Source organism: Spea bombifrons, chromosome 3 (genome assembly GCF_027358695.1).
Source record: "Spea bombifrons isolate aSpeBom1 chromosome 3, aSpeBom1.2.pri, whole genome shotgun sequence".
Classification (NCBI taxonomy): domain Eukaryota; kingdom Metazoa; phylum Chordata; class Amphibia; order Anura; family Pelobatidae; genus Spea; species Spea bombifrons.
Genome location: NC_071089.1, coordinates 121,583,076 through 121,600,068, shown reverse-complemented (window position 1 = coordinate 121,600,068; position 16,993 = coordinate 121,583,076). Strand labels below are relative to the sequence as shown.

Below are 16,993 nucleotides of genomic sequence, written 5' to 3'. Positions count from 1 at the left end.
GCAGACCAGACGGGGTTTCCCGGTCACCCTGTGCCCCCCAATGAGCACGGGGTTATTTAGACATAAGAGGGGATGGGCAGGTAAGGAGTCTCCCCACGAATCCATCAGTGCCCCCCTCAAACTCAAATCTACCCCCATGAGTCCTCAACCTCAGGGGGTTACTGTGACAACCCGTGCTTTACGGGTGTAAATCCCTCTGCCCGGGTCTTAATGGGGTGTATGTCCCTCTGCCCGGAGCTTTATAGGGTGTATATCCCTCTGCCCCGGTATTTATAAGGTGTATATCCCTCTGCCCCGGTGTTTTATAGGGTGTATATCCCTCCGCCCCGGTATTTATAAGGTGTATATCCCTCTGCCCCGGTGTTTTATAGGGTGTATATCCCTCCGCCCCTGTGTTTTATAGGGTGTATATCCCTCTGCCCCGGTATTTTATAGGGTGTATATCCCTCCGCCCCTGTGTTTTATAGGGTGTATATCCCTCTGCCCCGGTGTTTTATAGGGTCTGGCTTTCAGACGAAGCTCCTGGCAGGAATGGTGGGCTTCTCAGGACCCGGCTCACGAGCTTACATTCTAATTATTTCATTGTGGTTGGGCAGGTAGTACTATATTTGCTCGATTATAAGACGACCCCCACAAAATCTGAATATTAATTTGGAAAAAAAAGAAAAAGCCTGAATATAAGACGACCCTATAGGAAAAACGTTTTACCAGTAAATGTTAATTCATGTAAACAATTTTTTTTTCATATTTAATAAAAACTATGATTGAGAAAAATATTTTTTTTGTTTTTATTTTCTTTTATTTGCCAACCTGCCCCCTAGTTATGCACATCTGCCCCCAGGCTTTCCACTCTGCCCCCAGAAATGCCTTATACCCCCTATATGCCACACTGCCCTCTCTGATATGCCTTATACCCTTATATATGCCACTTTGCCTCCAGAAATGGCAGAGTGGCATATAGGGGTATAAGGCATTTCTGGAGGCAGAGTGGCATATAGGGGGTTAAAAGGCATATCATGGGACAGAGTGGCATATTTGGAGGCAGAGTGTCATATAGGGGGTTAAAGTGCATTTCTGTAGGCGTCATAGAAGCTACGGCAGAAGTACAAGCAGTAGCAGGGGTTGTGTGCGTTCATCAAGCGGACGTTCGCCGGTTGGCAGAGAAGAGAATTCCCTGCGGCGCTGAGGGGAATTCTCCTCTCTGGCAGCAGGTGAAGGTATGCGCGATGTGCGTATTCAACCCCCGCTGCTGCTCTCACTTTCGCCGGCGCTCGGTGATAGACGCCCGATGTAAGTGCCGGCAGCAGCTGAGGTTACCAGACAAGAGGATCCAGGTCCCCTGCAGCGCTGCGGGGGATCTGGATCTCAGTCTCATAGTCAGACCTTATTTGACGTCTGATTAGAAGACGACCTCACTTATAAGGCCTGAATAAACTTTTTATTTAGCAGCCTCTCCCTGCCCCTCGTCGCAGCCTTTTTCTGCCCCCCCGCCGCAGCCTCTCCCTGACACCCGCTGCATAATTTTTCCTCCCTCTCACAGCCTCTCCCTGCCTTCCGGGAGGATTCTAGTGATCCATCAAAATAATGGGGATTCATGAGGCAGACGCCTAGTAATTAAAGGTCTGGGAAATCTGTGCCCCGGAGCTTCCACTCACATCACCTGTAAACGTCTTCTCCCAGACGCCGGGCCGGCGGCTCCCGGGCAGCTCACAGACTCTGAGTGTAAGCAGAAGCATCTTACCCCGGCGGACGCCACTCTCTCTGCCAACAAAGAGAGCTTTGTTAGCTGTTCCAGCCGTTTAATGTCAGATGCTGACCATGCGCGGTCAGTGCGGGGGCATTCAGTCCACGGTCACCCAGCTGGGGTACCAGCGTGATGAACACGTCACACATCGATACCTTTAACGCACTCTCAGTACACTCAATGAGCTCGTCGGGAGACATGGGCGATAGTAAACCCCACATCAGTATTTTAAGGGTTAAGTATACCAATGGGGGTATTTCCAAAAATAACAACAGCGGCTTTGTCTTAGGCTGGGGCAAATATTATTATTACTATTATTGTTACTATTGTTTCTAAATGTTATTAGTACTATTGTTATTAATACAATCATTATTATTTTTATAACTTTTCTTGTTGTAATGACAATTTTTATTATTATATTTATTTGATTACTATATTTGTTATTTTATTATTATATTTATTTATGATTATTATATTTATTATTATATTTGTTATTATTATATTTATGATTATTATATTGATTATTATATTTGTTATTATATTTATGATTATTATTATATTGACACACCTGTTGTTTCTGTATGTCAGCTTGTTATATGCTAATTGTTATGTCCTGTCAGGCCTTTGTACAGCACTGCAGAATCTGTATTGATATTAGGTGGGAAGCTATGAAAACCACAGACCCCCCACTGGATAGTATCTCATTGCCTGCATGATTTTTCCTCCCCTTTCAGTTATACCATTACATGAGTTATTATATAAGAAATACCATTACATGAGTTATTATATAAGAAATACCATTACATGAGTTATTATATAAGAAATACCATTACATGAGTTATTATATAAGAAATACCATTACATGAGTTATTATATAAGAAATACCATTACATGAGTTATTATATAAAAAATACCATTACATGAGTTATGGAGGATAAAGATGATGGAAATCCTTCCACTAAAATTAAGGGGGTAGTAGAAGCATTATTATTAATCACTCATCTACAGATACCAGACAGCCTGTTTATCCCTCAGAAATCTCATGGTGCTGCCACAACCACAATGGATTCCATTTAGGCGCATGCAAATAAAGGCAACAATAATCAGCACTCTTGGGTAGCTGTGGTACTTTGCATAAAGTTACAATATCAGCATAACGCGCGAGGCTTGGGGTAGCACGAGAAATACCAATTTTATAAGTAATGGTGAGTAAAGGTGATCCCTTGATCTGGCTGCTGCACCTCTTACCTGGGTTTTGTGTAAAGTCTGCCCTGTGCAGCGGGGCGATTACTTTCACCGGATCCGCGTATAAAGGGGATATAGAGGCAAAAGGCGATCATTGTTGACATTATTTGCATGCGCCTACCCAGAATCCCTCGTGGTTGTGGCAGCACCATGAGATTTCTGAGGGATAAACAGGCCGTCTGGTGTCTGTAGATGAGTGATTAATAATAATGCTTCTACTTTCAGTTCTCTCTCTCATTGCTAAGTTGCCGATTGGTTCAGGCAGGCTTTGTAAGGGAGGGAGGACTGATCAGATAATGCTTGCTGTGCCACAGGCTGCCACCGATCCCAGCTTCCCTGGGTTAAAAGTGTAGTGGTTATAATAACCCCCCTCTCCCCCCTGCAAAACCATCCACTGAGCAGCAATGCAGCAGTGGCACTCAGAGAGTTAATGGTCCCCGGATTAACCATGGGGTTAAACAGGATTTAAGATCCATGCTGACTGCTGCCTATAAGGTCACCGGCCAGGTCCCTGTGTGGTGTTCAGATGCTCCATGCGTGTGCTCTGTATGTGAATTGAAGAGACCGTATCATGTTACATTTTGCATTACATTTAAGTAGTTTGTAACGCTCTGCTATGTGCAGGGACCCCAGACAGCTGTGGGTACGTGGCATGTATGCGGAGGGTATGTTGTGGGTACTTCTCATGTATGCGGTGGTGGGTGCTCGGTGGTTAGGTTCTTGGTGGTGAGTGCGTGGTGGTGGGTACTTGGTGGTGAGTGCGTGGTGGTGGGTACTTGGTGGTGAGTACACAGTGGTGGTTCCACAGTGTTGGGTACATGGTGTTGGGTATGCAGTGGTGGTTCTGTGGTGGTGGGTACATGGTGTTGGGTATGCAGTGGTGGTTCTGTGGTGGTGGGTACATGGTGTTGGGAATGTGGTGGTGGTTCCACGGTGGTGGTTCTCTTGTGCTTACGCAGTGGTAAGTACGCAGTGGTGGTTCTGTGGTGGTGGGTACATGGTGTTGGGTACGCAGTGGTGGTTCTGCTGTGGTGGGTACGTGGTGTTGGGTACATGGTGTTGGGTACCTGGTGGTGGGTACGCAGTGCTGGTTCTGCTGTGGTGGGTACTCAGTGGTGGTGGGTACATGGTGTTGGGTACGCGGTGGTGGGAATGTGGTGGTGGTGGTTGTGCGGTGGTGAGTACGCAGTGGTGGTTCCCGGGTGCTGGGTACATGGTGGTGGGTACACAGTGTGTATCCTGCTCTTGTGTGGAAATGGGACACTTTGTATAAATGGTCTTTAGCTCCAGGTGCATCCTTTAATATACGTTTTTGTATTTATCTGTCCCCTGCGTGGTTTCTGTGGACAGGTCACATCACCACGATCTAATCAAACCCTCTGAGATCACTGGTTTGTACCCATACTAAGGGTGATATGTATATGTATAGGTGATATGCTTTGAGTTTAGTTGCAACAGGTCAGGCAGGGTGTTTGTTTGATGGGCGCGGGTGATAATGGTACCATCTCTTATGGGTTTTTTTTGCCTGCAGGGAGATGAGTCCCCCAAAGAGGAGAAGAACACAGAGGAAAAGCAGGATGTGGGGGGGTCCACGAAGAAAGTGGGGCGTCCAGGGAGGAAACGCAAGTCTGCACCAGTAAGTAGACACTTCCTGTAAATGGGGTGGGTATTTTGGGAAATCGCCGTGGAGGCTGCTGCAGATACCCAGTGTCTGTAGCTGTCTATCTAGCACTGTCTGTCGGAGCGATTGGCGCTGTCTGTCGCAGCGATTGGCGCTGTCTGACGGAACGATTGACGCTGTCTGTCGCATCGATTAGCGCTGTCGTTCGCATCGATTGGTGCTGTCTGACGGGGCGATTGGCGCTGTCTGTCGCAGCGATTGGCGCTGTCTGACGGAGCGATTGACGCTGCCTGTCTCAGCGATTGGCGCTGTCTGACGGGGCGGTTGGCGCTGTCTGTCGCGGCGTTTGGCGCTGACTGAAGGAGCGATTGGCGCTGTCTGACGGGGCCATTGGCGCTGTCTGACGGGATCTCTGTGTGTGGGAATTTGCTGTTTGTCTCTTTGAGGATTGGTTGTAAACCATGTGTGGTGTTTCTAATAAACCTGGTCTGGTGTCCCATGTGGATTCCCTCGTGGTGTAAATATTACTCTCAGGGTTAAATATCTTATTATGTTTAATAATATCCAGAAACCCAAATAACAGAAGGGTGACCTTAGACAAGGTATTTCCTCCCCTATGCTGCTGGGTATATTCAGAGTCTGTGGGGTTAATGTTTCTGAAACAAGAACACGGGGAGCGCTCGCTGCAGCAATAACCACAGGTGTATCAGATCCTGAAAATATGATTTATTCATGAACAGAAATGTCCACCTGGCAGCCTCAAGCCTGATGTTACCTGATGTTACCTGACATTACCTGACGTTACCTGACGTTACCTGACATTACCTAACGTTACCTGACGTTACCTGATGTTACCTGACATTACCTGATGTTACCTGATGTTCCTGAAATTACCTGACGTTACCTGATGTTACCTGAAATTATCTGATGTTACCTGATGTTCCTGACATTACCTGATGTTACCTGACATTACTTGACATTACCTGATGTTCCTGACATTACCTGACGTTACCTGAAGTTACCTGATGTTACCTGACGTTACCTGAAGTTACCTGATGTTACCTGACGTTACCTGACTTTACTTGACATTACCTGATGTTACCTGAAGTTACCTTCTAAGACTTGCTTTTACCTGTAGTTATCTCTGGAAACCTTCTGTTAGATACATACGGTTACCTGATGTTACCTGCAGATATGTGACAGTTCCTGGTGTTCTCTGCATGTTATAGCATATATCCCGTGTCCCTGTGTTCTCTGCATGTTATAGTATGAATCCCGTGTCCCTGTGTTCTCTGCATGTTATAGTATGTATCCCCTGTTCCTGTGTTCTCTGCATGTTATAGTATGTATCACCTGCTCCTGTGTTCTCTGCATGTTATAGTATGTATCCGTGTTCCTGTGTTCTCTGCATGTTATAGCATATATCCCGTGTCCCTGTGTTCTCTGCATGTTATAGTATGTATCCCCTGTTCCTGTGTTCTCTGCATGTTATAGTATGTATCCCCTGTTCCTGTGTTCTCTGCATGTTATAGTATGTATCCTGTGTCACTGTGTTCTGTGCATGTTATAGTATGTATCCCGTGTCCCTGTGTTCTCTGTGTGGTATAGTGTGTATCCTGTGTTACGTGTATGTTATAGTGTGTATGCCGTGTGTCATGGATGTTATAGCGTGCATGCAGTGTGAGCCACCGGGGGCCGGAGTCCATTCCAGGGGTCACGTGGCCGTGTTCGAGGCTCACGAAGTCACACAAGGACATTTCTAAATATATCAGGGAAAAGCTTCTATTTCTGTCCCGTTGCTTCCTGCGCAGCGCCGGGGTCTCTGCATTCATTACCTTCCCGTGAACATGAACTGGGGGCGATTCCGCATATAAATGCCCGATAACATAGTGCTGGGGCTGCATGTCATTGCACTAGTGCGGTAGATATTGCATGTATGTAGTACAGGGTGCGTGACACATGTAACAGAGGGTAATAAAGTTGCAGGGATCGGGTCTGCCTTTACATGTAAGGCAGGGCAAACGTCCCCTTTAGATGCACCATGCAGGGCAGCTGCGCATGTAATACAGCTGTTCATATCACCCCCGATTAATGCGGAAGTGTAATCCGCACAGGAGATATTTCCTTACGTGATAATAACGTTATATGCAAACGGTATCAGAAAAGCAGCTTCTTATTACTTCCATTATTTCTTCTTGCATTCAATGGGTTAAGACGAGCCTCAGAATTTACTTTACGTTTATCAACAGAGCCCAGAATGCCCAAAATGAATCCTGCACCGGATACTTAGATATAAAACCTGCATCCTTCATGCTGACATGTATGTAATGTGAGGTGAAATACATTATGAATGAAACTTCAAAATACTGAAACATTAAAACTATAACTTTTATATAGTAATGGAGTAATATACACCCTCCCCACACACACAATTCAGCCTCAAAAAGGGGAAAATTCCTTTGTGACTCTAAATGGTCTGTGATTTCTCACTGAATCAACAACCTCTGACTAATATAGATCCCTGTATATTCCTCATATTATATATTATATACTCTCCTGCCCCTATAACTAATCCCGTCCTTATAACCCGTTATATCCTGTATATTCCTCATATTATATATTATATACTCTCCGGCCGTATAACTAATCCTGTCCTTATAACCCGTTATATCCTGTATATTCCTCATATTATATATTATATACTCTCCCCCGTATAACTAATCCCGTCCTTATAACCCGTTATATCCCTGTATATTCCTCATATTATATATTATATACTCTCTGGCCGTATAACTAATCCCGTCCTTACAACCCGTTATATCCTATATATTCCTCATATTATATATTATATACTCTCCTGGCCCTATAACTAATCCTGTCCTTATAACCCGTTATATCCTGTATATTCCTCATATTATATATTATATACTCCCCCCCGTATAACTAATCCCGTCCTTATAACCCGTTATATCCTGTATATTCCTCATATTATATATTATATACTCTCCCCCCGTATAACTAATCCCGTCCTTATAACCCATTATATCCTGTATATTCCTCATATTATATATTATATACTCTCTGGCCGTATAACTAATCCCGTCCTTACAACCCGTTATATCCCTATATATTCCTCATATTATATATTATATACTCTCCCCCCGTATAACTAATCCTGTCCTTATAACCCGTTATATCCTGTATATTCCTCATATTATATACTCTCCGACCCGTATAACTAATCCCGTCCTTATAACCCGTTATATCCTGTATATTCCTCATATTATATATTATATACTCTCCGGCCGTATAACTAATCCTGTCCTTATAACCCGTTATATCCCTGTATATTCCTCATATAATATATTATATACTCTCCCCCCGTATAACTAATCCCGTCCTTATAACCCGTTATATCCTGTATATTCCTCATATTATATATTATATACTCTCCCCCGTATAACTAATCCGTCCTTATAACCCGTTATATCCCTGTATATTCCTCATATTATATATTATATACTCTCCGGCCGTATAACTAATCCTGTCCTTATAACCCGTTATATCCTGTATATTCCTCATATTATATATTATATACTCTCCCCCCGTATAACTAATCCCGTCCTTATAACCCGTTATATCCTATATATTCCTCATATTATATATTATATACTCTCCGGCCGTATAACTAATCCCATCCTTATAACCCGTTATATCCTCGAATATTCCTCATATTATATATTATATACTCTCCGGCCGTATAACTAATCCCGTCCTTATAACCCGTTATATCCTGTATATTCCTCATATTATATATTATATACTCTCCGGCCGTATAACTAATCCCATCCTTATAACCCGTTATATCCTCGAATATTCCTCATATTATATATTATATACTCTCCGGCCGTATAACTAATCCCGTCCTTATAACCCGTTATATCCCTGTATATTCCTCATATTATATATTATATACTCTCCGGCCGTATAACTAATCCCGTCTTTATAACCCGTTATATCCTGTATATTCCTCATATTATATATTATATACTCTCCGGCCGTATAACTAATCCCGTCCTTATAACCCGTTATATCCCTGTATATTCCTCATATTATATATTATATACTCTCCGGCCGTATAACTAATCCCGTCTTTATAAACCGTTATATTCCTGTATATTCCTCATATTATATATTATATACTCTCCGGCCGTATAACTAATCCCGACCTTATAACCCGTTATATCCCTGTATATTTCTCATATTATATATTGTATACTCTCCGGCCCGTATAACTAATCCCGACTTTATAACCCGTTATATCCTGTATATTCCTCATATTATATATTATATACTCTCCGGCCGTATAACTAATCCCATCCTTATAACCCGTTATATCCCTGTATATTCCTCATATTATATATTATATACTCTCCGGCCCATATAACTAATCCCGACTTTATAACCCGTTATATCCTGTATATTCCTCATATTATATATTATATACTCTCCGGCCGTATAACTAATCCCGTCTTTATAACCCGTTATATCCTGTATATTCCTCATATTATATAATCTCCGACCCTTATAACTAATCCCGTCCTTATAACCCGTTATATCCCTGTATATTCCTCATATTATATATTATATACTCTCCGGCCGTATAACTAATCCCGTCCTTATTACTCCGTTATATCCCTGTATATTCATCATATTATATATTATATACTCTCCGGCCGTATTACTAATCCCGTCCTTATAACCCGTTATATCCCTGTATATTCCTCATATTATATATTATATACTCTCCCCCCCGTATAACTAATCCCGTCCTTATAACCCGTTATATCCCTGTATATTCCTCATATTATATATTATATACTCTCCGGCCGTATAACTAATCCCGTCCTTATAACCCTGTATATTCCTCATATTATATATTATATACTCTCCGGCCGTATAACTAATCCCGTCCTTATAACCCGTTATATCCTGTATATTCCTCATATTATATATTATATACTCTCCCCCCCGTATAACTAATCCCGTCCTTATAACCCGTTATATCCCTGTATATTCCTCATATTATATATTATATACTCTCCGGCCGTATAACTAATCCCGTCTTTATAACCCGTTATATCCTGTATATTCCTCATATTATATACTCTCCGACCCGTATAACTAATCCCGTCCTTATAACCCGTTATATCCCTGTATATTCCTCATATTATATATTATATACTCTCCCCCCGTATAACTAATCCCTTCCTTATAACCCGTTATATCCTGTATATTCATCATATTATATATTATATACTCTCCGGCCGTATAACTAATCCCATCCTTATAACACGTTATATCCTGTATATTCCTCATATTATATATTATATACTCTCCAACCCGTATAACTAATCTCGTCTTTATAACCCATTATATCCTGTATATTCCTCATATTATATGTTATATACTCTCCGGCCGTATAACTAATCCCGTCCTTATAACCCGTTATATCCCTGTATATTCCTCATATTATATATTATATACTCTCCGGCCATATAACTAATCCTGTCCTTATAACCCGTTATATCTCTGTATATTCCTCATATTATATGTTATATACTCTCCGGCCATATAACTAATCCCGTCCTTATAACCCGTTATATCCCTGTATATTCCTCATATTATATGTTATATACTCTCCCGCCGTATAACTAATCCCGTCCTTATAACCCGTTATATCCTGTATATTCCACATATTATATATTATATCCTCTCCGGCCGTATAACTAATCCCGTCCTTATAACCCGTTATATCCCTGTATATTCCTCATATTATATATTATATACTCTCCGGCCGTATAACTAATCCCATCCTTATAACCCGTTATATCCTCGAATATTCCTCATATTATATATTATATACTCTCCGGCCGTATCCCTGTATATTCCTCATATTATATATTATATACTCTCCGGCCGTATAACTAATCCCGTCGTTATAACCCTGTATATTCCTCATATTATATATACATTCCGGCCCGTATAACTAATCCCGTCCTTATAACCCGTTATATCCTGTATATTCCTCATATTATATATTATATACTCTCCGGCCGTATAACTAATCCCGTCCTTATAACCCGTTATATCCTGTATATTCCTCATATTATATATTATATACTCTCCGGCCGTATAACTAATCCCGTCCTTATAACCCGTTATATCCCTGTATATTCCTCATATTATATATTATATACTCTCCCCCCGTATAACTAATCCCATCCTTATAACCCGTTATATCCCTGTATATTCCTCATATTATATATTATATACTCTCCGGCCGTATAACTAATCCCGTCCTTATAACCCGTTATATCCTGTATATTCCTCGTATTATATATTATATACTCTCCGGCCATATAACTAATCCCGTCCTTATAACCCAATATATCCCTGTATATTCCTCATATTATATATTATATACTCTCCGGCCGTATAACTAATCCCATCCTTATAACCCGTTATATCCCTGTATATTCCTCATATTATATATTATATACTCCCCGGCCGGTATATAAATGCATCTCTTGGATCAGAGAGCGCAGCCTCTGCCCTTTTGGTGGAAATGTTTTTCTTGAAGTCTGTGTGTATGCGTCTCGTTCTTTGCAGTTCTATTAATGAACAGGTGATCAGAGAGTGGCTGGTATTGGCACTGTATGTATTTTCCATTGTCTGCCCAGTTTGCCACAGAAACGATGCCCACAGTGTTGCATGACTGGTAAATGTGGGCATCGATTGGTTTCCGTGGCAGCTGCCCTACTTTTACAGATGGAGTCTATTTTATATCCAGATATTTCTGTAATCTCCCTGGAGTCCCATCACGGGTTAAACGTCTTTCCCTTCATTGGCTGAGCCCCAGGGCAGAGTTTAAATGGAGTAGAGATAATTGTGCCGGGATCTGCTGCCTGGCTCCGCTCGCGGTGATGTCATTTCACTGGCCCTCGCTGGCCGGGTCCCAGCATTCATTCCAGCGATGGCTTTTTGGCTCTGCCGCGTGCAGAAAGATTTGGCATCAGCACTGGAACACTGAAGTCACAATGAAACCAGCGAGCCGGCCCTGTATGATGTATAGAGAAATCAGTGAGCAGGCCCCTGTATAATGTATAGATAAATCAGCGAGCTGGCCCCCTGTGTAATATATAGTTAAATCAGCGAGCCGGCCCCTGTATGATGTATAGATAAATCAGCGAGCCGGCCCCCTGTATAATGAATGGATAAATCAGCGAGCCAGCCCCCTGTGTAATATATAGTTAAATCAGCGAGCCGGCCCCTGTATAATGTATAGTTAAATCAGCGAGCCGGACTCCTGTATGATGTATAGATAAATCAGCGAGCCGGCCTCCTCTATAATGTATAGATAAATCAGAGAGCCGGCCCCTGTATAATGTATAGATAAATCAGTGACCGGCCCCCTGTATAATGTATAGTTAAATCAGCGAGCCAGACCCCTGTATGATGTATAGATAAATCAGCGAGCCGGCCCCCTGTATAATGTATGGATAAATCAGCGAGCCGGCCCCCTGTGTAATATATGGTTAAATCAGCGAGCCGGCCCCTGTATAATGTATAGTTAAATCAGCGAGCCGGACTCCTGTATGATGTATAGATAAATCAGCGAGCCGGCCCCCTGTATAATGTATAGATAAATCAGTGAGCCGGCCCCCTGTATAATATATAGTTAAATCAGCGAGCCGGCCCCCTGTATAACGCATACCTCCCAACATTTAAAAATGATTTTTTTTAAATCTCGCGGAATCGCCGGTACAAGCCATTGCACTTTAAAATGTTGCGCTTGCATCGTCACGTAAAACACGCTTCATTTTTGTCAGCACAATCATGCATATTAAAAATAACCAACACATTGAATTGAAATCCCATGATGCTCAGCCAGACATACTACTTCCACGATGTTGGCTAAGCATCATGGGAAGTGCAGCAACAGTAAAGCTGCAGATGTTAGCTGTGAATTACAATTCCTATGATGCTCAGCCAGCCAGGTGTCCACCATGACCAGGCATCATCTGCCGTTAACTACAGTTCACAAGAGGCTCCCCCAGACATACTGCTTCCATGATGCTGGCTGAGCATCATGGGAAGAGCAATCAACAGTAACGCTGCAGATACTAGCTGTGAACTACAATTCCCATGATTCTCAGCCAGCCAGGTGTCCAATATAATGCTGGCTGAGTATCATTGGAAGAGTAGTCCACAGCAGCAGAGATTTTTTTTTAATTAAAAAAAAGGCTAATGTTATCCTCCCTCCCAGGACCCTTACACACACCTGCCCATAAACACACATATACACATACACTGCCCATAAACACACGACTGCCCATACACACACCTGCTCATAAACACACATACACAAACCTGCCCATAAACACACATATACACATACACTGCCCATAAACACACGACTGCCCATACACACACCTGCTCATAAACACACATACACTGACCTTACACACACCTGCCCATAAACACACATATACACATACACTGCCCATACACACACCTGCTCATAAACACACATACACTGGCCTTACACACACATATACACTTCCCTTACACACACACACACACACACACACATATACACATACACTGCCTTTACACACACCTGTCCATAAACTCACATATACACATACCCTGCCCTTACACACGACTGCCCATAAACTCACATATACACATACCCTGCCCTTACACACGACTGCCCATACACACACCTGCTCATAAACACACATACACTGCCTTTACACACGCATATACACAAACACTGCCCTTACACACACCTGCCTTTACACACACATACACTGCCACTACACACCAGCTTACAAATACCTATACTGCTGTTACATACACCTGCCCACACGCACACAAGCTTACAAACACACACACACGCATACACACACTGCCCTTACACCCCCTTTCCCCCATCTCTTACCTCTTCCTCCATCCTTCTTCCATCTTTCTTCATCCTTAGTCCTGTGGTGGGAGCGCGAGGCCTGTCACTTCAGACCTCGCTTTACTGCTCCCTCATCACTATGTGTCAGCTATTGACGCAGGGGTACAATGTCATATAACTTGCAGGCACGTAGTGACTAGGAAGCAGTAAAGCGAGGTCTGAAGCAACAGACCTGGCGCTCCCTAATGTTGAGCCGACTAGCAACTGCACCTGAGGTGAGAACGGCTCTTGCCTCACCCTACCTCTGCCCCTGCAAAGCGGGACAGAGGAAGGGATAGGCGGGACAGAGAACCAAAATGGGGACTGCCCCGCCCAAATCGGGACAGTTGGGGGGCATGATAATGTATAGATAAATCAGCGAGCCAGCCCCTGTATAATGTATAGATAAATCAGTGACCGGCCCCCTGTATAATGTATAGATAAATCAGTGACCGGCCCCTGTATAATGTATAGATAAATCAGTGAGCCGGCCCCCTGTATAATGTATAGTTAAATCAGAAAACCGGCCCCCTGTATAACGTATAGATAAATCAGTGACCGGCCCCTGTATAATGTATAGATAAATCAGTGAGCCGGCCCCCTGTATAATGTATAGTTAAATCAGTGACCGGCCCCTGTATAATGTATAGATAAATCAGGGAGCCGCCCCCTGTATAATGTATAGATAAATCAGTGAGCCGGCCCCCTGTATAATGTATAGATAAATCAGCGAGCCGGCCTCCTGTATAATGTATAGTTAAATCCGCGAGCCGGCCCCTGTATAATGTATAGATAAATCAGCGAGCCGGCCCCTGTATAATGTATAGATAAATCAGTGACCGGCCCCCTGTATAATGTATAGATAAATCAGTGACCGGCCCCCTGTATAATGTATAGATAAATCAGTGACCGGCCCCTGTATAGTGTATAGATAAATCAGTGACCGGCCCCTGTATAATGTATATATAAATCAGCGAGCCGGCCCCCTGTATAATGTATAGATAAATCAGTGACCGGCCCCTGTATAATGCATAGATAAATCAGTGACCGGCCCCTGTATAATGTATAGATAAATCACTGACCGGCCCCTGTATAATGTATAGATAAATCTGTGAGCCGGCCCCTGTATAATGTATAGATAAATCAGTGACCGGCCCCCTGTATAATGTATAGTTAAATCCGCGAGCCGGCCCCTGTATAATGTATAGATAAATCAGCGAGCCGGCCCCCTGTATAATGTATAGATAAATCAGTGACCGGCCCCTGTATAATGCATAGATAAATCAGTGACCGGCCCCTGTATAATGTATAGATAAATCACTGACCGGCCCCTGTATAATGTATAGATAAATCAGTGACCGGCCCCCTGTATAATGTATAGATAAATCAGTGACCGGCCCCTGTATAATGTATAGATAAATCAGTGAGCCGGCCCCCTGTATAATGTATAGTTAAATCAGAAAACCGGCCCCCTGTATAACGTATAGATAAATCAGTGACCGGCCCCTGTATAATGTATAGATAAATCAGTGAGCCGGCCCCCTGTATAATGTATAGATAAATCAGTGAGCCGGCCCCCTGTATAATGTATAGATAAATCAGCGAGCCGGCCTCCTGTATAATGTATAGTTAAATCCGCGAGCCGGCCCCTGTATAATGTATAGATAAATCAGCGAGCCGGCCCCTGTATAATGTATAGATAAATCAGTGACCGGCCCCCTGTATAATGTATAGATAAATCAGTGACCGGCCCCCTGTATAATGTATAGATAAATCAGTGACCGGCCCCTGTATAGTGTATAGATAAATCAGTGACCGGCCCCTGTATAATGTATATATAAATCAGCGAGCCGGCCCCCTGTATAATGTATAGATAAATCAGTGACCGGCCCCTGTATAATGCATAGATAAATCAGTGACCGGCCCCTGTATAATGTATAGATAAATCACTGACCGGCCCCTGTATAATGTATAGATAAATCTGTGAGCCGGCCCCTGTATAATGTATAGATAAATCAGTGACCGGCCCCCTGTATAATGTATAGTTAAATCCGCGAGCCGGCCCCTGTATAATGTATAGATAAATCAGCGAGCCGGCCCCCTGTATAATGTATAGATAAATCAGTGACCGGCCCCTGTATAATGCATAGATAAATCAGTGACCGGCCCCTGTATAATGTATAGATAAATCAGGGAGCCGCCCCCTGTATAATGTATAGATAAATCAGTGAGCCGGCCCCCTGTATAATGTATAGATAAATCAGCGAGCCGGCCTCCTGTATAATGTATAGTTAAATCCGCGAGCCGGCCCCTGTATAATGTATAGATAAATCAGCGAGCCGGCCCCTGTATAATGTATAGATAAATCAGTGACCGGCCCCCTGTATAATGTATAGATAAATCAGTGACCGGCCCCCTGTATAATGTATAGATAAATCAGTGACCGGCCCCTGTATAGTGTATAGATAAATCAGTGACCGGCCCCTGTATAATGTATATATAAATCAGCGAGCCGGCCCCCTGTATAATGTATAGATAAATCAGTGACCGGCCCCTGTATAATGCATAGATAAATCAGTGACCGGCCCCTGTATAATGTATAGATAAATCACTGACCGGCCCCTGTATAATGTATAGATAAATCTGTGAGCCGGCCCCTGTATAATGTATAGATAAATCAGTGACCGGCCCCCTGTATAATGTATAGTTAAATCCGCGAGCCGGCCCCTGTATAATGTATAGATAAATCAGCGAGCCGGCCCCCTGTATAATGTATAGATAAATCAGTGACCGGCCCCTGTATAATGCATAGATAAATCAGTGACCGGCCCCTGTATAGTGTATAGATAAATCAGTGACCGGCCCCTGTATAATGTATATATAAATCAGCGAGCCGGCCCCCTGTATAATGTATAGATAAATCAGTGACCGGCCCCTGTATAATGCATAGATAAATCAGTGACCGGCCCCTGTATAATGTATAGATAAATCACTGACCGGCCCCTGTATAATGTATAGATAAATCTGTGAGCCGGCCCCTGTATAATGTATAGATAAATCAGTGACCGGCCCCCTGTATAATGTATAGTTAAATCCGCGAGCCGGCCCCTGTATAATGTATAGATAAATCAGCGAGCCGGCCCCCTGTATAATGTATAGATAAATCAGTGACCGGCCCCTGTATAATGCATAGATAAATCAGTGACCGGCCCCTGTATAATGTATAGATAAATCAGGGAGCCGCCCCCTGTATAATGTATAGATAAATCAGTGAGCCGGCCCCCTGTATAATGTATAGATAAATCAGCGAGCCGGCCTCCTGTATAATGTATAGTTAAATCCGCGAGCCGGCCCCTGTATAATGTATAGATAAATC

At 43.0% G+C, this 16,993-nt stretch overlaps 1 protein-coding gene across 3 annotated transcripts in view; it reads left to right on the top strand.

Annotated features, from left to right (window-relative positions):
• Positions 1-16,993, top strand: part of DNMT3A (DNA methyltransferase 3 alpha) — a 73,121-nt gene that overhangs the window by 17,112 nt on the left and 39,016 nt on the right. For all 3 annotated transcript variants that reach the window (XM_053458743.1, XM_053458741.1, XM_053458742.1), the window contains exon 3: positions 4,521-4,625. In XM_053458743.1, the coding sequence (XP_053314718.1) occupies positions 4,521-4,625 (105 nt within the window). The remainder of the gene's footprint in view (positions 1-4,520; positions 4,626-16,993) is intronic.